The sequence below is a fragment of the Procambarus clarkii genome, chromosome 43 (genome assembly GCF_040958095.1).
Source record: "Procambarus clarkii isolate CNS0578487 chromosome 43, FALCON_Pclarkii_2.0, whole genome shotgun sequence".
Taxonomy (NCBI): Eukaryota; Metazoa; Arthropoda; class Malacostraca; order Decapoda; family Cambaridae; genus Procambarus; species Procambarus clarkii.
In genome coordinates, this window is record NC_091192.1 from 7,563,892 (window position 1) to 7,586,739 (window position 22,848).

The following is a 22,848-nucleotide window of genomic DNA, read 5'->3' on the forward strand; positions in this document are numbered from 1 at the left end:
GTGTACAGTGCTCTATTACTGCATTATAACCAGAGTACTGTACTTGCCGATGCACAGTTGGAAGCCTGCATGCACTTGTGGCGAGTGTGATGATCTTGTGAGCCTTGACCCATGACTGGCATGACCCCACGCGCTTGCCTCTTCCCCACGACACCAAATAAGGCAATGTGCCTCTAGATATACTGTGCACGTCACTCATTCAACCCAAAATACAGGTACTGTACATACTTCTATTTTTGGGGGGAAATCCTGGTCACTAAATCCTGAATATGAATAATTTTTCATATTCATGATGTGTAGGTGCATCAAACAGTGGCTGTCCACCTCACTTTGGGAATATTGTCACCAGCATCAGGTTTACTGATATCTGAACCTTGTTTATAATCATTATCACTGGCAGGGTCTTCTATATCGCAATCATCAATAAATGTAATTATTTATTTCATTATTAAGTGATGCGGTGGGCATGAGCTGTTGCATGTGTTACCTATGTTTGGTGTGTTAGTACAGAGGCCCTCACATGCAGGGCGGGTGCCTCCGAATTTTTTCCAAGATGACATCTGTGTACTGGAGAGCTGAGGAAGTGGATGTGAGCCCCCAGGTACTCTTGGGAGTTTAAATCTTACACTAGACCTAACAGTGTCCCTGGTCACTGTGCAGGGATGAAGGGTTAAAAATAAAAAAAATTAATAAAATAAATGCAGTACTAAAGTTTTAATTACCTGTAAAAAAATTCCCTAATATGTATAGTTGAGGGGTGAGCATGTGATGGCGATAATACTTGTCGTTAATAAATACAGTACACTGAAATTGTACATTCTGTAGTCTTCAGCTCCATCAGAATGAAAAAGGTTAATGTAAAATCTGTTTATTACAAAAATTTATTATTTTAACAGTATAAAAAGTATTTACACACCAGTAATGGAGCTTATCACTGTAAGAGTAGCAGCAAGTTGCTAGCTCTCATTATTTATAAACCTTTAAGATATATTCTTAATAGTGAAAGAAGAAAGTTCATCATCTCCATTAAGTTTGCTTCACTCTTAAATTTCTATCAGAGTGGACAGTATTGGGATAGCATGAGTGCACGCTCGTAACATGCAAGTGTCCACACCCAAGCATATTGATGGCAGTTTACAACAGGGTTCTGTACGTTTGTCTTTACAGAAGCAAAGGAGTAGCTCCCTATTACCCTAAGAAAGTACAGTAAGTTATTAAAATGACTATGTATTTACTGTTCCTTTATCTCTGTGAATAAATGAAGTAGATAATGAGAAGCAAAGGGCAATATTTACTAAACTACACTATACTGTCTTAATCTGAATTACAAATGTTCACTACATTATACTTTCTTAATCTGAATTACAAATGTTCACTACACTATACTTTCTTAATCTGAATTATATATGTTCACTACACTATACTTTCTTAATCTGAATTACATATGTTCACTACACTATACTTTCTTAATCTGAATTACAAATGTTTACAGTTATTTTTAGTGCAATTATAGTAGATAATAATTTTAGATGGATTATACCATACTAACATGGATGATTCTCAACTAATGGAACATGAAACAAAACAAGTATATGTAAGTTTGACATCAATAGTAGTAGGAGGCAGTTTTGTTTCCATAATTGAAAACCTGTTATAAACCTTTATTTAATAATGATAATAAATTACAAAGCATATACCAATGATAAACTTTGGTAAATACAAGGATAACGAGGCATATATGTTACTGCTGTGGTGTCATAAGCTGGTATCACTGTTGTCACTTGGTTTGTAAATTATGTGGGTTCATGGTACTTAACCCCTCTGCTGCACTTCACATTGATTGTTGAATGTGATTATTGATTGAGAGTTGAGAGGCAGGTCGAAAGAGTAGAGCTCAACCCCCGCAAGCACAATTAAAAGAATACATCCCTATTTTTGTTTGTTTATATTCTGGGCTATTTTCAGCAGACATTCCTGGCTATTTAAACACGTGGAGAAACTACAGAACAATTCAAATGTTTAGATCTCTGATTGCCAGAGGTCTCTGGTCACAAAGTAGCCATGTTATAAAAAAAAAACATTTAAGACAGGCAATGATTATTGCCTGTCCCATTGACAGTGCCATTGTTGATTTATTGTGCATGATTATTACCTAAATATCCTGTTTAGAACTTGTGTGAACATTTACACACTGGCACTGTTAGGGATGCCATGTTAGTGATTGTTGTCAGTTGTGTTAAGTTAGGTTTTGTCCATGAGTGGATCAGAATCGATTAGTTAGACATCAAGAGTCTCGCCAATGTGAGACACCAATGTAAAGACACCAAGACACCGCCTTGCTGACACCAATGTAAAGTAAATCAATCACCCATTGTATCAGTGGTTAAGTTTTTTTTTAATTTATTTATTTATATATACTAGAGTTCTTACATTCTTGTAGAGCCATTAACATGCATAGCATTTTGGGCAAATCCTTAATCCTAATATTCCCTGGAATATGACCCGCCAAATTGTTTAACAACCATGTACCCATTTTACTGTTTGGTAAACAGAGGCTACAGTTATTTAAGGATTGATGCCCAGTAAATTATCCCCGGCCAGGATACGAACCCAGGATAAAGCACTCGAGAAACACCAGGCGAGTGTCTTACCACTACGCCACGGGGATTGTTAGAAGTTAGAAGTTGTAAATAACCTACTCTTAAGCTTTATGTGGTGTTTCCATTGAACCACTTTTAAGTACACTGTACTTCCACTATTTGCACATTAACCTTCAGCCCCAGGTGTGTCTAACACCGAACTGCCTATTAATCATTAAACTATAAATGTGATGGGAACCCTAGGAGTCCTTTAAAGTGCTTCACATGCATTGAGGAGATTCTCATGACCAGTGATACAAGTCTGAGAGGAGACCACCCAAGGACTTACTCAACTGTGCATCCAGGCCCTGTATGCTTGCTTTCGTGTTGCTGGATTCCAACAGCTTTGTGAAGCATCTGTCATATGCACATTGGTGTCGTTGCATGCAATTGCAGTCGGGAAAAAGCAAAACCACACATCTGGCACCCGACGTGATGGTTCCAATTGGCTTTAATTGGAACCCAGGAGCTAGGTTGTAAAGTAACATTTTGCACTCTGATTTTTCTGAAAATTTCAAAGTTGATGAGTAGTATTCAGAGAATGTTTAACCCCCTGTTAGGTACACACATCACAAGAGTATCTGAGTGTGGATGGTTCAAGCAGCAGTATCTCAATATTTTCATGGCCATGATAGCTTGTAGACCTGACAACCATGACACCCTCACCAAGGAGGAATGTATGGAGCAGGTGGACAACACCAGTGGGCCATTTAACAGGTGTTCCTACAAGAATAGGTGCAGGGTAGTTCTGAAGTGGTGTGTGCGAGTCTTATAACACTGAATGAGGCTATTGGTGGGGAGAAAACACGATGGGAGACAACACATTGGGAGACAACACGATGGGAGAGAACGCTGTGGGAGAAAACACGATGGGAGACAACACGGTGGGAATCAACACAGTGGGAGACAACACGGGTGACAAGCCCTTTAAATGTTGCAAGACATTTTTATTTATATACAGTACCTTAAAATACTATGCTCGATAAGGGAATTCTACGTTGGAGAATCCCTGCTGAGAACGTCTTTGTGGACAACGGCCAGCTTATGAAGCAGGTGTTAAAGGCTCGCATTTAAACACCTTAAAGCAACTGCGACCAGGATAAGAGGTTGGGATTCAATTGATATAAAGTAGCAGAGCAAGTTATTAAACTCTGGACTGATCAGCAGGACAGGGAAAGTAGTGAATACTTAGCTCTCATGCAGTTGCAAGCGAGGCATTATGACCTGAAGAGTGGTTGTTCAACAGAGTCAAATGTTGAATGAGGCAAGGCTGTCAAACTTCCCAAAGTAGCTAACTCTGAAGAGAAAGGCAAGTCAATGGATGCATACATCAAGCACTTCAAAGGTCACACTGCTGATTGCTGGTGAGCAAGATCAAAGTGGGCGCTCTTTCTTAGTATGTTATTAAAGGGAAGGGTGTAACAGTCAACTGTTGTCGACTGCTGTCCCCTTCCCATCTCTCCCTCCCTCCCCCTTTCCCTTGGTTTCATCTTCCCTTCTTCCTCTCCCCCTTCCCTTGTCTCATCTCCCCTTCCCCACCTGCCATAAACCATTCGAGTCAAGTGTCTTTAGGTGGTGAGACCGTCTAGGTCTTAGCTTCCCCTCTCCCTGTTGCCACGCCTCCCCTCTCATTTTTTCTCCCCCCCCCCCCCCCACTCCTCTCCGACTTTCCCCTTTTCCTCACCATGCCCAGTGACAGGTTGGGGCAATCTATCAGCCATTAATATAAACATACACCTGCTCGGATTACCTCTAAACACACCTTGGTCTTAAGGACAGTTTGTATAATGTAGAGACAGACAAGGCCTTGTTCCCCCTTTGTAGCTGGGGGACAGCCATTACAGTCTACAGGAAGAAATGTACCTCTTCAAGCAGGCCAAGTTGACCCAGGGATGTTATTGGGTAGAAATAAGAATGGCCCTGCTAGAAGCTGCGGATTGGTTGGGGGAACCCCCCCCCCCAATAAAAGAGGGGAGTGCCTACCACTATAGGTCTAAGTGGTAGACCACAGGCCAAAGTATGAAATGACTGGTTTAGGCCTGGGTTATAGGCATGGTTTAGAGGGCCAGAGAGGACTTAGTGGATGGGTCCAGAGGTCCACCTTGTGGCGAGCTGAAGGATTTGGAGAACAGTGTGTATTAGAATGTGAATTGGGGTGGTCCACCAAGATCCAGTAGAAGAGCCATCAACACCTTTTGGCTGGTAATTGCAGGGGATAGATGTATTGTGCTCCTTGAATTCTTATGTACGGTGAGTGCATACTATTTGCCTCATAGGATTTATATTGCCTAGCATGTATTTACATGTCCGTATTTAAATTACTGTAAAGTCAATTGTAATTATTTTGGTGTTTAGCTAATTTTTCCCTCTAATTAATTCTGAGTCAATTAACTGTCATTGCATGTTATGTTTTGGAAGTTTCCCTGTGGTTCCCTATTTCTATTCAGAATTAAAGCTGTCACCTGATTCTCAGTAAGTAAATTATTCCAAGTACTGATTCCAAGGTCCCTACGTCATTGTCAACCCATCCTCCAAATTGACAGTACATTTTAATACTAAGTGTAATAAATACATTTCCTGACTGTCATACATAGTACATAATTGCACGTATGGGGCTGTTATATTTACCTCCCCATTATTCTCCTCGTTTTCTGTTAAGACACTTAGAATTTTAGGGTGAAGTTTTCTAGTTCAGTTCGTTATACACAAGTTTTAAATATCAGGAATTTCTTTTTCAGTTTTACTAAACAATAGAGATTTTATACAAAATTTGAAAATATCCTGAGTTACTTTACAATTTATTGATTTTTTTTTTTTTTTTTTTTTTTTTTTTTTTTTTTTGAGATAAATACAAGAGTTGTTACATTCTTATACAGCCACTAGTACGCATAGCATTTCAGGAAAGTTCTTAATCCTATGGTCCCTGGAATGCGACCCCCATGAAGAATCGTTTTTACAACCAAGTACCCATTTTACTGTTGAATTAAACAGAAGCTACAGTTAAGGATTTGCGCCCAGTAAATCCTCCCTGGTCAGGATGCGAACCCAGGACAAAGCGCTCGCGGAACGCCAGGCAAGTGTCTTACCACTACACCATGGAGACTGGTGCATTTTTTGTTTGTTTCATAAAACTGTAAGATCAATATAGCTATAGGTTAAGTAGTAATTATAATTAAGAAGCAATAAAATGCTTATCTTCAAAAACTAAGATGATTAGGTTAGGTCATGGGTTTTCTATTCAGCTTTTCAGGTACTCTCAAATATTCACAAAATATTTGACAGTACAGTTTAATACTTAAGTGAAAATAAGTACAATTCCTGACTGTCATACATAGTACATAATTGCACTTATGGGGCTGTTACATTTACCTCCCCATTTTTGGAGGACGGGCTGGTCATTGTCGGGTACTGGGCTACTCTTCCCTTAGTCCAGTCTTTTCGTTCAGTCACACACGTATGTGGGGGGAAGTGGTGGCAGTGTTTAAGTATAAGTTTTATTATATTATGAAGGAATAACAATTAGGTTTTTGTCTCCATTGATGAACATCTGTTCAGCAGAGTCTGGTAAGTACGCTAGTGGGTCAAGTGGCCTGGCCGATGTCTGTTTGAGTTGCTGTTATAAGTGGGGGTGATAAGAATTTTGTGTTACAAGGGCACTAACCATCTATCACATTCTGGGTCCACACCAGCATGGAGATTGAGGCACTGAAAGTGCTGCTGAATGGTTTTGGCACCACTAGGAAGTTCTATGAACTTATAATTTGTGAACAGTTCTTGGAAGCATGGGAATCACCTCTCCACATCAAGCTCAAAGAGCAGGAGATTGTCAAATATGATCTGTGGGCTGGGGCCAGGAGACAGATGAAAGGGGTGAAGTCACACGAGAAGCATCATACTACAGATACTGGCGAGAGAGAGCTAAGCCTAAGGCTGTTATGTTGGAAGGGCAGGGGAAACTCCTCTAACAGGCACATGAAGAAGGCTACAACTATGGCAAGCCAAGTCATCGGGCAGTTGATGGCGAGGCAAAACCCGAATCCAGATTACATAGCAGGTGTGAGCTCAAGTGGTAAGAAACATCCCAACATTGGAAAGGATCCACTAGCTTGGACCCTTGAGGTGGTGTATGGAAGTGTTAACAGAAAATTGGCAAAAATCTTCCATGACAAAGGTGCCACTACTCACATGGTGAGGGCGAGCCTAATCATGCCATGTAGTGAGACAGGTAGATGCATCTATGTTCAATTACCTAATGTCTATGCTAAGGAGATGGTAGAGGTGAATGTGTGGGTTGACACACCATACATCCAAGGAAAAAGTTGTGCAGTTCAACAGGAATGTGCAGTATATGAGCTGTTACTGGGAAATTTTTGGGGAATTTCAGGTTGACCAAGACCACCCTAAAAGAAAATGGAGAGGGTGAGGAGCCTGCCTCAGCTGGGTGTGGCTGCCATCAGTCAGCTGGAGCTACGAGTGACTTGCCTGGGGGGTGACGTCACAGGGAGTGACCATACCCACACCCAGCAGAAAAGCAAAGGGAAGAGAAAGGAAAAAAAGGCAAGTTGTGAAGGAATGGAGAGAGCAGCAAGACCAATGGTCCAAATGACACCAGCTCCATTTGCAGCCACACTTGTGGCTGCTGTCATTACGAGGTCAGAGAGTAACAAGCCGTGTAAAACCTTTGAAGTTGCAAGACATTCAATGAGTGTGCAAAGGAGTTTATTTATAACTGTGCAAGTGTACTTCACCAAGTGTGTGGATGTGTTGTGTGCATGCGTTTGTGCATGTTTAGTAGGAAAGTGAGGCGGTGCTCGGGCCCTGGTGAGTCGCTGCCGTCAGCAGTACTCGACAACAAGAGCCTTGTACTGGCTTGCTAGCGTGGTTTTGTAAGGATCAGTTTAGGTTGTTTTACTCCTTATATGGTCAGGAGATGAGAGTACACAAGGGAAGGCTGCTTTGAGCAGTGTGAAGAGTCTGCAGTGGAAACCAGAAGAGTGAGGACATCCAAACATCTCCTCCCCCCAGTCACCACCCCGTGGTGACCGCCAGTCACTCACCCACTTTGGGTGGATATTCCATCTGAGTTAAGAGGTGAGTGTGTACAGTAGTGCATGTCTTGACCAGAGTAAGTGGTGACGAGTGTATTCTGTTACCAGTAAGCAAGTATTGTAGAGGATGTGTCAAGTGGTTGAGGGATTTGATTTATTCGTGTTAATGAACTCATACAGTGATTGGTTAAGATTTCATATCTTAATTACTACATTCAAAGTGTTTGATAAATAAAGTGCTCTGTTAAATTTACATTTCCTTTTAATTAAATGTCCAATTAATAGAGTAATTATAAAGTAATCATGATTACTGATCTCTCAAGTAAAACTAGGGTAGAAATAACAAGATGGATTGTGAGGGCGGTGAGAAGTGAGGCAAAGAGAGATGAGTGTGAGTAAAGGTGAGGCTGGGGGTGACCCATGTTGTATTCCTCACAGCCACTAGGCAGGTGCCTGCTGATTACTCGGTGAAGTCAGTAAATGGTGCATCCTCTTGCACTGTTTAGTTGGTGTTAAGATGGTTGTAGAATGACAGGATAGTGGCAGCATTAGTAATAAGTATCTTTCTATACATTTATCTTCATAGTCCTTGCTTCTTCCACCTTATACTTTAGTACCCCCTCTGTCACCCTTTCCATGTTCCTTCCACTTCACCTCTCTACCTCAGTTCCTCCCCTATTGTCTATCCATTCCCGCTTCCATTGCTCGCTCTCTTCTCTTCACATTCTTTACTCTTTCTTTGTACAGGTAAGTTAGAGGGGGATTGACAGCACTTAACATTACAATGGTGAGTAGAGTAGAGATCTTCCTCTGTTACATATTGATGCCCAAGCATGGAGGATGCAAGAACAGGTGAGAACCATGCAGCCTGACATTGACAGGATCTATCGACCACTTGCAATGCTCAGCAATGATCGCCTGTGTCTCTGTGATAGCCGACAATGAGAAGGTAGGTCAACTGGGTCTCTTCAATCAACAACAGAAGAGGACATACCAAGACGTCAAGATTGATGATCAGTTGTCTGATGATCTAGTCAAGCAGGTTACTCAACTGGTGGCAGAGTACCAGGTGTTGTTCTCTGACATCACTAAAGTAGCAAAGGTAGAGGGCTATCGCAAACCTTTGCTAGAGTAGCAAGCGGTACGCATGAAACCATATCCTGTTCCTCATCACCTTGTGCCGCAGGTGAGAGAAGAACTGGGATCAATGATTAATGCTGGTGTAATAGAGTAATCGACCTCAACATACTTAAGTTTAATGGTGTTAGTAAAAAAATCTGGGGAAGGGGCGCATATCTGCCTCGACTTTCTGAAGTTGAACTCCATTGGCGAGCTTAATGCTGAACCAATGTTCAATCAAGATGATCTCATCTTGAGGTTAGCTTTAAGTGGCTACTTCTCCAAGCTTGATCTGATAAAAGGATTCTGGAAGATTTCACTAGATGAAGACAATACGCTCTGCACTTCCTTCATGACCAGCAAAGGTTTCCTTCAGTTCACAGTTCTCCCATTTGGACTGGTGAATGTCTCGGCTATGTTAAACGGTCAAGCGCGTTCTATGCTCAAAGCCATGGGGGAGGGGGGTATTACTGGAGCAGAATGTTCATGGACAATGTGCTCATTCACTCTGCTACATGGGAAGAGCACCTGAGTTGCTCAAGCAGGTGTTCACAAGACTATGAGAAGTGGGAATGGTTGCAAAACCCACCAAGTGTGAGTTGGGTTGCAAGGAAGTCCAGGTGCCTTGGTCATGTGATAGGGGGAGGGTACTACAAGCCGCTGCATGAGAAGATCCCGTAGATTAGAGAAGCCACTCTGCCCACCGCCAAAATGCAAACAAGTTCTATAGTACCCTGCAAGTCCCAGGTCATTCCTGGAACTTGCAGGGTACTATAGAACTTTTATCCCAAATTTTGCATCCATAGCAACTCCACTAACCCACCTGACCAAGAAGAATGCACCTGCTAAAGTGTTGGGACAGATGGAGAACTCGGCATTTTCAACACTCAAGAGGAAGCCAACTGATGCACCCATCTTCAGACTACCAGATTCTACCAGGGTGTACAACCTATGGACAGGTACAGTACCACAGATACAGGTACGTATTGGTGCTGTGCTTAACAGAAGTACTCTACTGTAGAAAAAGGACTATTTGCTGCTGTCGTGGGAGTAAGGAAATTCTACCTGTATATGTACGGAAAACGCTTCATGTTTCAAGTGGATCACCAACCCCTCAGTCACATCGGCACGCTGAAAAACACATATCCTAGAATAATGCATTGCGTCTTGTTCCTGCAACAGTTCAAATTCCATGTGGTGTATATCAAGGGAGCCAACAACGTAGGTGCTGACCGGTTGGGTAAGTCAGGGGTGATCAAAGAGACGTCAAACAAGGAAGATATGAGTGAAGAAAAGAACAATGAATCACTGGACATTGCTTCCTAGTGTGCTGCTGATGTGTTAGGCGTGACACAGGTGGAGAGACCAGTAACAGTGGGGGGTTTCAAGGCATCGAGCCGACCAAAAGTTGGAGCCATGTCTATCCACAGTGCCTGCTAGAAACCCAAAAATACAACCACAGCTGTACTGTACACCTGTACTTACCACAGTTCATTACAGGTGTACAGTACAGCGTGAGGTAACAAGAAATTCCTCACTCAACGGAAGGAGATAGTCTAAACGAGGATGCGCCTTTCCTAGCAGCATAGAAATGGAATCCACTTGACCCAGTTGCACCGCGTACACTCAGATGATCACAGATATCACTCAACTGTACACCTAGGCCCTATACACTTATTCTCCTGCATTGCTGGAATCAAACAGATTTGTGTAGTGCCTGTCATATGTACATTGGTGATGTATGCAATTTCAGTAAGGAACTAGAAATATTTCCACATAATTTCATCATTCATGATGGTGATGGTCTTGATCCTGCATCGCAGGGCAACGGTATCTGCCTGCCATCTTCATATACATTTATTTTGGTACCCAAACCAAACCATAAATAAGTTGACTAAATTTGTTTTTGTTCTGTTCCCATAATCTACATATTTTTCCATACTCCGTGGTGTAGTGGTTAAGACGCTCGCCTGGCGTTTCGCGAGCGCTTTGTCCTGGGTTTTTATCCTGGCCGGGGTGGATTTACTGGGCGCAAATCCTTAACTGTAGCCTCTGTTTAACTCGACAGTAAAATGGGTACTTGGTTGTTAAAACGATTCTTCGCGGGGTTCGTTTACCAGGGAACTTAGGATTAAGGACTTGCCCGAAATGCTACGCGTACTAGTAGCTGTACAAGAATGTAACAACTCTTGTGTATACTGTATTCTAAAAAAAAAGAAAAAAAAATCTTTGTTAGGGTAAATCCTCCTGACTTAACCACGTATTTTTCCATAAATATATTTGTTAGGGGCAAATCCTCCTTACTCAGCCTACCACAGCCAAACCATAGCACCTAAAATTTTATGCTTATTTCTGTTGAACTTGACATAATTTTATGTATAATGTTCATATGAACTAATTTTTTTTAAACAATGCTGGACTGGGGAAGAGGATTGTGTAACATTGCTGCAGCAGAAGGGTTAAGGAATTGTAGTTTTATTGTATATTTTTAATGACAGAGGATCAGTTTTTTATTTAGAGTAGGCTGATCCCAGTAGTGACCCCCCAGTAAGGTCACTACTGGGATCAGCATCACAGAAAATATGATGCTGATCCCGGTGGTGAGAGTGTGCAGTAAATGATTTACAGTACTGGCAGCAGAATTTGAGGTGCATGAGAATATAAATATATGCCATCAATAGTGTTTCATTGAGCTACTGGTTTTTGTTCAGAAACTTGGTAATTATTTACAACAGGTTTTTTGGAGCACTTAATAACTGCATAAGATATGAGAACTACGAGTGTAAATACCGCCAGGGCACCCAAAACACCACTGATGATTAAGATACCTTTTACAGGAAAAACATAGTCATCTGTTTGTTGCTCCCTTACAAAATTTGTCCTGCTTTTCAACTCATTTTCAGTTTGCTCCATAGTTGATACAGAAGTGTGCTTGGGATAATTATGTAGAACCTTTGGTGGCCTTCGCCTCTCATGTGACCTGTGCGTATCTTGTTGGTGACTTGGCCTTTTCTTGCTTGGTTTAGGATACTCTAACACTGTTTCATCTTCATTATTTTTCTCTGCCGGAATCTCCATAATTGTTACAGATAAGATTGAAACTTCTGATGTTTTAGCAGGTGCAAATCCTTCAGTTTCAGGAAGTGGCGTTCCACTATTGCCACCACTTGGGTCAAGAGAAATTGTTGTTGAGGTTGGGGGTGGGGTAGTTTGATGGGTTGATGTAATAAAAACAGTTGTTGGCAAAAGCGTGGCTGTCGCTGAAGCTAGAGCAGTAGTAGGAGACTGTGGTGAAACAGGTATTTGTGCTAAATTAATACTTGGTCTTGATACAGCCAAGTGAGTAAATGTAGTTTTCCTGGCTGGTCCATCTGGCAGTGTTGTTATTGGTGATTGGGTAGAAGAGGAAGCTGGAGTGGGTATATCTGTTGATAAGTTAGGTATATTTGACTCTGTTGTAATAAATGATTTTGTTGAAACAGAGGGTATGGTAGTTGTAGTTAAGGGTGTTTCAGTAGAAATTGAAAATTGTGTCACTATTGCTCCACTTCCATTTATATTGGTATCCACAGGCAGTATTACTGTTGTGTAAACAAGATCAGGCAGTCCTTGCTCTCCTTTTTTTCCTTTTTTACCTTTATTTTTCTTGCCTCTGTTCTTTCCCCTCTGCCTGACTCTTTGACCCTTATTCCTATTTCTTCTTTGCTTTTTTTCATCATCAGTGTCTATGGTATCTTTGAGTGCTTCATCATTTAGCTCATCCTCTGGACTGGTAGACAGTGGAAAGTTTTGGTTATCTGACAAATCAGACGTTGCAGTGACATGAATCTTCTCGCTGAAGATTATGCCAGAATTTGATTCGGGTGACTCTGCTACCTGAGAGATTTCACTGTTCTTTCTTGGTCTAGTTTTATTTTTAAAAACATTACCTGCATATTCCTCATCAGTTAGTGACAAATCTCTGAGAGGTTTGCTATTAGATTTTGATGAAAATGATGGTTCATTTGTTGGTGTGTCAGTATCTGATTGAAGGAACAGTAGAACTTCTTGAATTTTTGCCCCACGATTAATAAATTCAATAAGTTTGCGAAAGGGAATGTTCTTTTCTTTTAAGAATAACAGCAAGTCATCTGTATTAGACATATTTTTTGCTCTAACAATCTCTTGGATACTGAGAGGTCTAGCTGAGCTTGAGGTAGTGGTTGCTGTGTTAGGACTGGCCGGTGATGTTCCTCTCTCACGCACCACACGATCATTTTGATGAAAGTCATCATTAGGTAGACCATATACACGAGGGTTGTTCCCCTCCTGATTATTTCTGCTTTGGAGAGTATAATCAACAGATTCAAAACCACCATGAAAAGGTTCAGATGCTCTTTCTGGATGAGGTTGGCGTGTATGTCCTGCCACGTGATGAGAGACAGACACCCTTCTGGAGACTTGTTCTGGAATACTACCCGAGGATATATGAGAGTCGGTTGAACCAGTATTATGAAAATTATCTTCATGAACTGCAAACCCATGATGACGAGGATAATACTGATCAGATGCTGCCCTTGATGAATGATCACTTGCAGGGTATGAAATAAATGTAACAGCTTCTCTTCCTCGATCCCTTCGTGGTGAATGCCTGCCAAAAGAGTAATTGACTAAATTCTTGTACAAAATTATTTGTACACCGACAATCTATTTAATTTCATTTATGTATTACAGAAAAGTGGAGGAGGCATGCATATACTAAGTTTATACAGAACTCTGGCAACAGTGATAAATAATTGTTAATAAAAAGTGTGTATATGTCACATCATCTGTTATGCATTTATCTTATATACATGAAAACTGCACACCAGTTGAGAATCCTTCAATTACCTTCTCTCTGATATATTTCTATACTTTCTAAGCAACTACAATACAGTTGACTGTAGTCTCCAGCTACTGATCCTCCAAGATATATTTCTAGGCAGCAACCACAGTTAAGTTTTTAATCAGTTTTTGATAACAATTCATCAAGCAGTTAACGTAACCAATATTTAAATTGTGAATAATTCTTGAAAAATTCTTGGAAGGGTGAAGTGGCTGACAAAAAATTAATGTATGACTGCAAAAAAGGGACATTATTAAGAACTTACTTTTCATGGATACAGTATTACATAAAATTTGTATGGAACACTATACTGTACAATGGAACTCCACTAGAATGAATCATTTTGTACTTGAACACGTCCAATACAAAAGGACATCTGCTGCACACAACCTTGACTTTTTCTCAACATTATTTATTGTCTTGGCAAATGCTTGGCAAAAATTATTATGGGTTTATTAGTACAGAGGCACCTCCACTTATGGATTTAATCCATTCCCAATGACGGGTCATAACTCAAAACAAATTTTGCCACAAGAAATAATGTAAATTAAATTAATAAATTCCACACCCCCAAAAATATTAAATTAAAAATACATATTATACTGAATACCACTCTTTTTGTACTAGCTACAATACAGTATGTATATCTTATCTTTATTGAGGATTGTTGTTGGCGTATGGAAGATGGTGAGGAGGGGGGAGGAGGAGAAGAGGTGTTATTATAATGGATGGGGAGTCCCCTTCCAAACAGTATCAGGCAGTGATGACTTCTCTGGGGTAAGAATCTGTCTAAAGACACTTGTTTTTTCCCTACATTTTTAACACATGTCTGTAGTGAGACATCACATTGTCATTTAAAATGTCAATGCAACGGCCTGCTACAGCTTTATCTGGGTGAGTTTTTTCAACAAAACTTTGCAGTTTTTCACATCACACATTTTCTTAATGAGGAAGGGACATCCTCTACTGCCTCTACTCTCAACTATTTTCTTAGGTTGAACCATACCACTGACTTTCTTGGGACCCATGGCGAGATATATAATAATTACTATTATTTTAACAAAACAAGTACAATGAAATTCTTCATAAGCGCAATCATCACTAAGCGGGCGGCTCTTGTAAACTGAGGCAGAATTGCCCTTGCCACCAGGAACCTCTAGCTCAGTCGACCCATAGGTGTATCAACAAAGTCGCTAGTCGAGGCAACGATTGTAAGTCGAGTCACATTTTTCGACAAAATTGGGTCGTAACTTGAAAAATTCATAAGTAGTGGCAGTCCTATGTCAAGGTGTCACTGTAATTGAACATGCTTTTGTGCATGCATTATTTGATACCAAAATCACTTGTAACAGAGTACTGTACACTGTATAGTGTTATGCACTCACTGACCCTCCACCTGGCCACTGTTTACACCTCAAATAAACTGTGAATATAGTGTTACTATATTAATCTCCCTTAATCACTAGACCTACTAGAATCACTGATAGCACTGCCACGACTCTAGATCACATCTGGACCAACATAACCTCTCCGCTTACTTCAGGTATAATCACCGATAGCACTACAGACCATTACCCCACATTTCTCTTAACTAACATTAGCAAACCACCTCTAGAAACAAGGGAGTTAAGCTTTAGGCTGCACAATGAAACTGCTATAAACAATTTTATAACTGCTGCTGATAATGTCAACTGGGAGTCCGAGTTAGGTAACATAGGGGACATCAACCTAGCAGTGCAATCTTTTCTACAAACAACTCTTAGCCTTTATAACACCCACTGTCCTATGCTTACAAAACAAGTCACAAGCAAGAGGCTTAACAATCCTTGGCTTACAAAGGGAATACTTAAATCCATTAACAAAAAACACAACCTTGAGAAGAAGTATAGGTTAGGAATTGTCTCCAAAGAATTCTCAAAGAATTACTCATTATTGCTATCTAAGATAATTAGACGAGCCAAAACTAAATACTACGAAGATAAATTTACCCAAATAAAGAGCAACATTAAACAAACTTGGAGCACAATTTCACAAATATTGGGATCAAAGAAATCTTTAAATAACAAACCGACTCTCCTGTCTAATAACGATGGTCAGCTTTCAGCCTCTGATTCTGCTATTGAGTTCAATAGGTTCTTCTCTTCCATTGGTTCATCCCTTGCAAATGATATTCCATCTTCCAGTACTGACATTAAGGACTATCTTACAGGTAACTATCCACAGTCTCTGTACCTAAAGCCTATTAACTCCACTGACGTCAATGAGATAATCCTTTCCCTTAAAACCAAGTCTGGTGCCCTTGAGGAGATACCAACTTTAATTTACAAAAAAGCCTCCAGATCTTTAGCCCCTGCTATTGCTTTGCTCTTCAACAAGTCACTTGAACTCCAAACCTTTCCAGATATTCTAAAAAAAAGCGAGAGTAACGCCTGTCCACAAATGTGGTGATCCCACAGATGTTAACAACTACAGACCTATATCAATCCTGCCAAACTTGTCAAAAATTTTTGAAAAACTAATCTATAAGCAGCTTTACTCATATCTAGCCAAACTCAATATACTTAGCCCTTGCCAATATGGCTTCAGACCCAAAAAAAACACTAACGATGCACTTATTAGTATGCTTAACTCGATTCATACAGCTCTTGATAAAAAGGAGTTCCCTGTTGGGTTATTTGTGGACCTGCGTAAAGCTTTTGATACTGTCAACCACCAAAACCTTCTTCTTAAATTACATCATTATGGAGTCAGAGGACACTCCCTACAATACCTCGAATCCTACCTTACTGACAGGCTCCAATATGTTTCTGTGAATAATACAATTTCTCCCACCCTACCCATCAACATTGGTGTTCCTCAGGGCAGCATACTTGGCCTTCTCCTCTTTCTCATCTACATTAATGACCTTCCAAATGCCTCCCAACACCTCAAACCAATTCTATTTGCTGACGACACAACCTTCATTTACTCCAGTCCTTATCCCCTTGCTCTAAATGCCACAGTAAATACTGAGCTAAATAAAGTCCATCTTTGGCTAACTGCCAACAAACTCACCCTTAACATTGACAAAACTTTCTATATTCTGTTTGGCAATAAATCCTCTAGTCAAATAAATCTCAAAATAAACAATACCCAAATTTGTAACAAATTAGATGGCAAATTCCTTGGCATTCTCATTGACCACAAGCTGAATTTCCAGGGACACATTCTAAATATATCAAAAAAAAGTTTCAAAAACTGTGGGCATTCTTTCTAAGATCAGATATTATGTACCACGCCCTGCCCTGGTGACTCTCTATTACTCCCTTATCTATCCATATCTCAACTATGGTATTTGTGCTTGGGGTTCTACTACCCAAAATCACTTACGTCCTCTAATTACCCAACACAAAGCTGCTATTAGAACAATATCCAACTCATGCCCCAGACATCACTCGGTACCCCTACTCAAATCTCTGAATATGTTAGACATTAAGTCACTGCACATTCTCTCATGTGTATTATACATATATAAAACGCTAAACTATAATGCCAATCCTGATCTCAAAAGCTTCATAGAAGGTTGTAACAGAACCCATGAGCACCACACCAGAAATAAATACAGTTTTGATATTCCTAGAGTACGACTTAATCAAACTAGAAATGCTCTACAAATCAAGGGGCCCAGAATGTGGAATGACCTTCCCAACCATGTTAAAGACTGTACCTCTCTCAACCAGTTTAAGATAAAAACTAAACACTACCTAATAAATTCCCTGTAACCTACCTCACTCCTCTATTGTCAACCCATGTCTGTTATTTTCTTTTTTTAATCAACACTGTTTGTCAACCTATTGTATTTGTGCTGCTTTTTCAGTCAAGTTCCCCCTTTTTTTTTTATCTTTATTTGTATTTGTTCTCAACACTTTTTATTCTTTACGCTCAATTAGTATTAAGTTCTAGATATTAATGTTTTTCTTGCCCGAAACGCATTGCGTAATAGTGGCTTTAGGCATTGTATGTACTAGCTCTATCTATATATCAATCCATTAATGTAACATCACTTGTATGTATATACCTTACCTGAATAAACATATTTATTTATTTATTTATGTTACGCACTCATTGACCCTCAGGTAAGCTCACTACGGGCTCACCATAGCCTGTGCTACTTGAAACCTTTTGTTCCCAGTAGCAGAGTCTATAACAACAACAACATTGACCCTCCACCTGGCCACTGTGTACACCTCGCATAAACTGTGTATATAGTGTTATGCACTTATTGATCCAATACCTGGCCACTGTATACACCTCGCATAAACTGTGTATACAGTGGAACCCCGGGTTATGAGTGTCCCTGTTTATGAGTTTTTCGAGTTACGAGCTCGATTTGGTTGGAAAATTTGCATCGGGGTACGAGCATTGTATCGGGTTACGAGTTTGTTGATACGTGTATGGACTGACCTAGCGTGTGGTGGCACGGCGGTCGCGACTCAGTTTACCAGTACCTAGCGCCCAGTGACCATCCCGCCTGAATTCTTCACAAGGATTTACAGTTTTTTGTTGGATATTAGGCCAGTTGAGCATAAAAGTTATTATATATCTCACCATGGGTCCCAAGAAAGCTAGTGGTAAGGTACAAAGCAAGAAATTGCATGTGAGGATGACAATAGAGGAAATACAAAAGATTATTTGGAAGCATGAAAATGGTACTTGTGTTGTTGAACTAGCTAGGCAGTACAACAAATCCACGTCAACGATATGCACTATACTTGCCAAGAAAAAGGACATTTTGAGTGTTAAAGTGGCAAAAGGCGTATCAACAATCACGAAACAAAGACCACAAATACTTGACAATGTGGAAAAGTTATTAATTTGGATACATAACAAGGAGTTAGCTGGTGATAGTGTTTCAAAGGCCATCATTTGTGAGAAAGCCAGGGTATTACATGAAGACCTTGTAAAGAAAATCCCTGGAATGAGTGATGCAGATAAGATAGACTTGCATGGGATGGTTTGATTAATTTAAAAAAAAGGAGCATCATTCATAGTTTTGTGAGGCATGGGGAGGCTGCCAGCTCAGACTAACCAGCGGCTGAAAGATTTATTGAAGAATTTAAAGAGTTTGCAGAGGCTGAGGGGTACCTACTGCAACAAGTGTTTAATTGTGATGAGACAGGACTGTTCTGGAAAAAATTGCCTAAGAGGACATACATTAACAAAGCGGAAAAATCAGTGCCCGGACCCAAGCCTATGAAAGATAGGTTTACGCTTGTGCTGTGTGGAAATGCGAGTGGCGATTTGAAAATTAAACCCTTGCTTATATGTCATTCTGAAAATCCAAGTGTTTTCAAAAAGTATGGTGTGCAGAAAAACCAAAAGTGAGTGATGTGGGGGGCTAATAATAAGGTTTGGGTGACTAGGATTTTTTTTATGGAGTGGGTGAATGATGTGGTGTGCCCTGTCATACTAAAATATCTGCAGGAGAAAAATTTGCCACTCAAGGCCCTGCTTCTCCTTGACAATGCTCCTGCTCATCCTCCAGGCTTGGAAGATGCATTGTTGAACAGATACAGTAATTTTCTCACAGTAAAGTTCCTTCCTCCTAACACCACTCCTTTAATTCAGCCTATGGACCAGAAAATCATAGCAAATTTTCAGAAACTTTATGAGAGGACACTTTTCCAGAAATGTTTTGAAGTGACTGAAGCCACAAACCTCATCCTCAAAGAAGTCTGGAAACACCATTTTTAACATTTGTAGTGCTTTAAATCGTTGACAAAGCCTGGCAAGAAGTGACTCAAAGAACCCTGATCTCTGGCTGGAGAAAATTGTGGCCTGAATGTGTGCCAGAACTAGACTTTGAGGGATTTAAGCCTGTAAATGAAGTGCCTATTGTTGAGGAAATTGTTACTCTGGGCCGGAAAATGGGCTTGGAATTGGATGGTGGTGATGTGGAGGAGTTGGTGGAAGAACACAACGAAGAACTGCCTACCGAAGACCTCCAAGCCCTTCAAAAAGAGCAGCAAGAAGAGGTAGCTGAGGATATTTCTCCAGTGGAGGAGGATGAGGCAACAGAGAATGCCCCTTCCTCAACCATTAAGCAGTGGTGTGAGATGTGGGAAGAAATGCAAACTTTTATTGAAACGACTCACCCAGAGAAAGCTGTAGTAGGCCGTTGCATTAATCTTTTCAATGACAATGTGATGCCTTACTACAGACAAATGTTGCGAAGAAACTAAAAACAATCTTCAAGGGATCGTTTCATTGTGAGAAAATTAAGCAGTGAGCCACAACCAGGACCTAGTGGTATGCAGGCAAAATGTGCTGATATTAATATAGTTTTCGATTGGGCAGCAGAAAATAACAAGATTTTAACAGTGATAAATTCCAGATACTCGGGTATGGTAAAAATGAGGACCTTAAACATAATACAGGGTACAAAACACAATCAAATGTGCCCATCGTAGGAAAACAGCATGTAGAGGATTTGGGAATAATGATGTCTGACGACCTAATGTTTAGAGAGCATAATCAAGCAAATATTGCGTCAGCCAGAAAAATGATTGGATGGATTACAAGAATTTTCAAATCCAGGGATCCCATTATTATGGTTGTGCTCTTCAAGTCACTTGTGTTGTCCCATTTTGAGTACTGCTCAGTACTCACTTACCCCTTCAGAGCAGGAGAGATTGCTGAAATAGAGGGAATACAGAGAACATATACGGCACGCATAGACACGATAAAGCACCTAAATTATTGGGATCGTCTCAAAGCTCTCCAAATGTACTCACTAGAATGAAGACGAGAGAGATAAATAATAATATACACGTGGAAGATACTGGAGGGCCAAGTACCAAATCTACGCAGTTAAATAACAACGTACTGGAATGAACAATATGGAAGAAAATGCAGAATAGAACCAGTGAAGAGCAGAGGTTCCATAGACACAGAGAACACTGTATAAACATCTGAGGTCCGCAGTTGTTCAACACCCTCCCAGCGAGCAAAAGAAATATTGACGGAACAACCGTGAACATCTTCAAGAGGAAACTAGATTGTTTCCTCCAAGGAGTACCGGACCAACCAGGCTGTGGTGGGTATGTGCGCCTGCGGGCTGCTCCAAGCAACAGCCTGGTGGACCAAACACTCACACATCAAGCGGGGAGTAGAAGAACTCCCAGAACCTTATCAACCAGGTATCAACCAGGTATGTGTCAGAGAGAGAGCACTCCAGAAAAAACAGTAACACCTCTCCCCCCTCCTCACCATCTTCCATGTGCCAACAGGAGTCATCAGCAAGGGTAAGTAATAACTTGAACATAATTTTGTAGTGTAGATTTGGATGAATTAGGTATAAAATTTAGTTTGAAGTGAAGTTTTGGGTAGTCAGGAACGGATTAATTCATTTTTTATTATTTCTTATAGGGAAATTAGCTTTGGTTTACGAGTTTTTAGGTTACGAGCTGTCTCCAGGAACGGATTAAACTCTTAAACTGAGGGATCCCTGTATTGTGTTATGCACTCATTCACCCTCCACCTGGTCACTGTATACACCTCACATAAACAGAAAAGAAAGTTGATTTTCTCATTTGACAGGTGATAGTTTTGATGGGCGCATATTGAGAACAAAGTATTCTTTGTTCTCAACATGCAGCCACAGAATTTGAACAGAATTTGTTCAAATACCTATTTCAGTACTGGTATTAGTGCTGCTCTTAATATAATTACTTACCTATAACTTCATGGTTATACTTTTATGAAATTAATTATTGATATTACTCAAGGGCAGGTAAAAGAAGAAATACTTACTCAGTCTTGAGATGCGAGAGGTCTTCAGTTATACTATGGCCAAAAGTATCAGGGCGACCATCGGAAAAATGGGGTCGATGATTACCTTTCTCCAACACTGTGCCCTCATCAATAGCTCTTGTCTCCCATACACCTCCCACTGCAGCATTGTCCTCGCTTGTTCCTCCTGCTTCACCCAAGGTCACTTCCTTTGTGTCACCTTCCTCAACAGGTTCTGGAACCATTCTACTTGATATTCTTGTATCTCTATGATCTTTACGGGCTCTCCTAGTTATACTTGTGTCAGCATGTGCAGACATACTGCTGTTCCAGGATGTTGCTGTTGCTGCCAGCATTGGGATCTTGTGCCTTGTTGATGAAGATATGTTCCTGGGTGTTGGTGCAAAGTGTGTATGGTGATGAACTCTGAGAAAATGTTGTTTAGTCAAATCTGCATCATTCCCTGAGTTTGAGGCAGCAGTTGCTACAGGTGATATGGGTTGGCGGTGATATATATCCCCTGGTGTGTTACGGTATGGATGATGATCTGAGGAGCCGATGCTGGAAGGCGAGAGGCTGGCTACGATTGGTGGGCTGTTGCTTCCACTCTGTTCGCCTGGAATGGTCACACCTCCAACATGCTGTCCATTCTTATTTCTGCAAGATATGTGTGTAACTTTAGTCAAAAAAGTAGTAGACATCTAAACACAGAATTACAGTGGTAAATATTTTAATATGTCCACAAATACAGTTTCATGAAAATGCTTTCAATTGGAGTTAAAAAGAGAAAATTAGCACACAAAATTAGAAATACTGTATATTAATACTGTATATTATATAGCTTGTATATAATACTGTATATTAAATACTGTATATTATATAGCTTGTCATTTAAGTTGATCATGCCCGAAACGCTTTGCGTAATAGTGGCTTTAGGCATTGTATGTACTAGCTCTACCTATAAGTCAACCAATCTTTGTAAAAATTTACTTTATGTATGTACCTTACCTAAATAAACATTTTATTTTTTTATTTTTTTTTATTTTAAAAAATGGTTAAACTTTATGGGGAAAATATGCACAGTAAGTTTGTAGTATAGGTTGAAAGCTCCTAAATATATTTACCACATTTTGGGAGAGGAGGAGGAGAAGGATTAGAGGTTGACTGTCTGCTATTCTTTACCTTACATAAAGGGCCAAACAGTGGTTTCCTGTATCTAATGCACTGAGATAGCTAAACACATACAAGTCACATCACTCCTAGAAGTCCTTGATAGCCTCCTGGAGGCCAAACCCTATTTACCTAACAGCGGTGCAGGAAGTAGGAGATTCATAATCTCCCTCACTGAAGAAACAAACCCCAAGAAAAGTGAAGCAAAACAGACAACTGCAAGGTTCACAGAAAGTAA

At 40.3% G+C, this 22,848-nt stretch overlaps 1 protein-coding gene across 3 annotated transcripts in view; it reads right to left on the minus strand.

Moving 5' to 3' along the window:
• Positions 1-867: 867 nt before the first annotated feature.
• The window catches only part of LOC123755741 (uncharacterized), a 146,460-nt gene continuing 124,479 nt past the window's right edge, over positions 868-22,848 (minus strand). For 2 of the 3 annotated variants that reach the window (XM_045738491.2, XM_069300017.1), the window contains exons 4-5: positions 21,462-22,097; positions 868-13,436 (exon numbers count right to left, since the gene is read on the minus strand). In XM_045738491.2, the coding sequence (XP_045594447.2) occupies positions 11,492-13,436; positions 21,462-22,097 (2,581 nt within the window). In that variant the 3' untranslated portion in view covers positions 868-11,491. The remainder of the gene's footprint in view (positions 13,437-21,461; positions 22,098-22,848) is intronic. The other variant, XR_011221961.1, reaches the window with a different exon arrangement.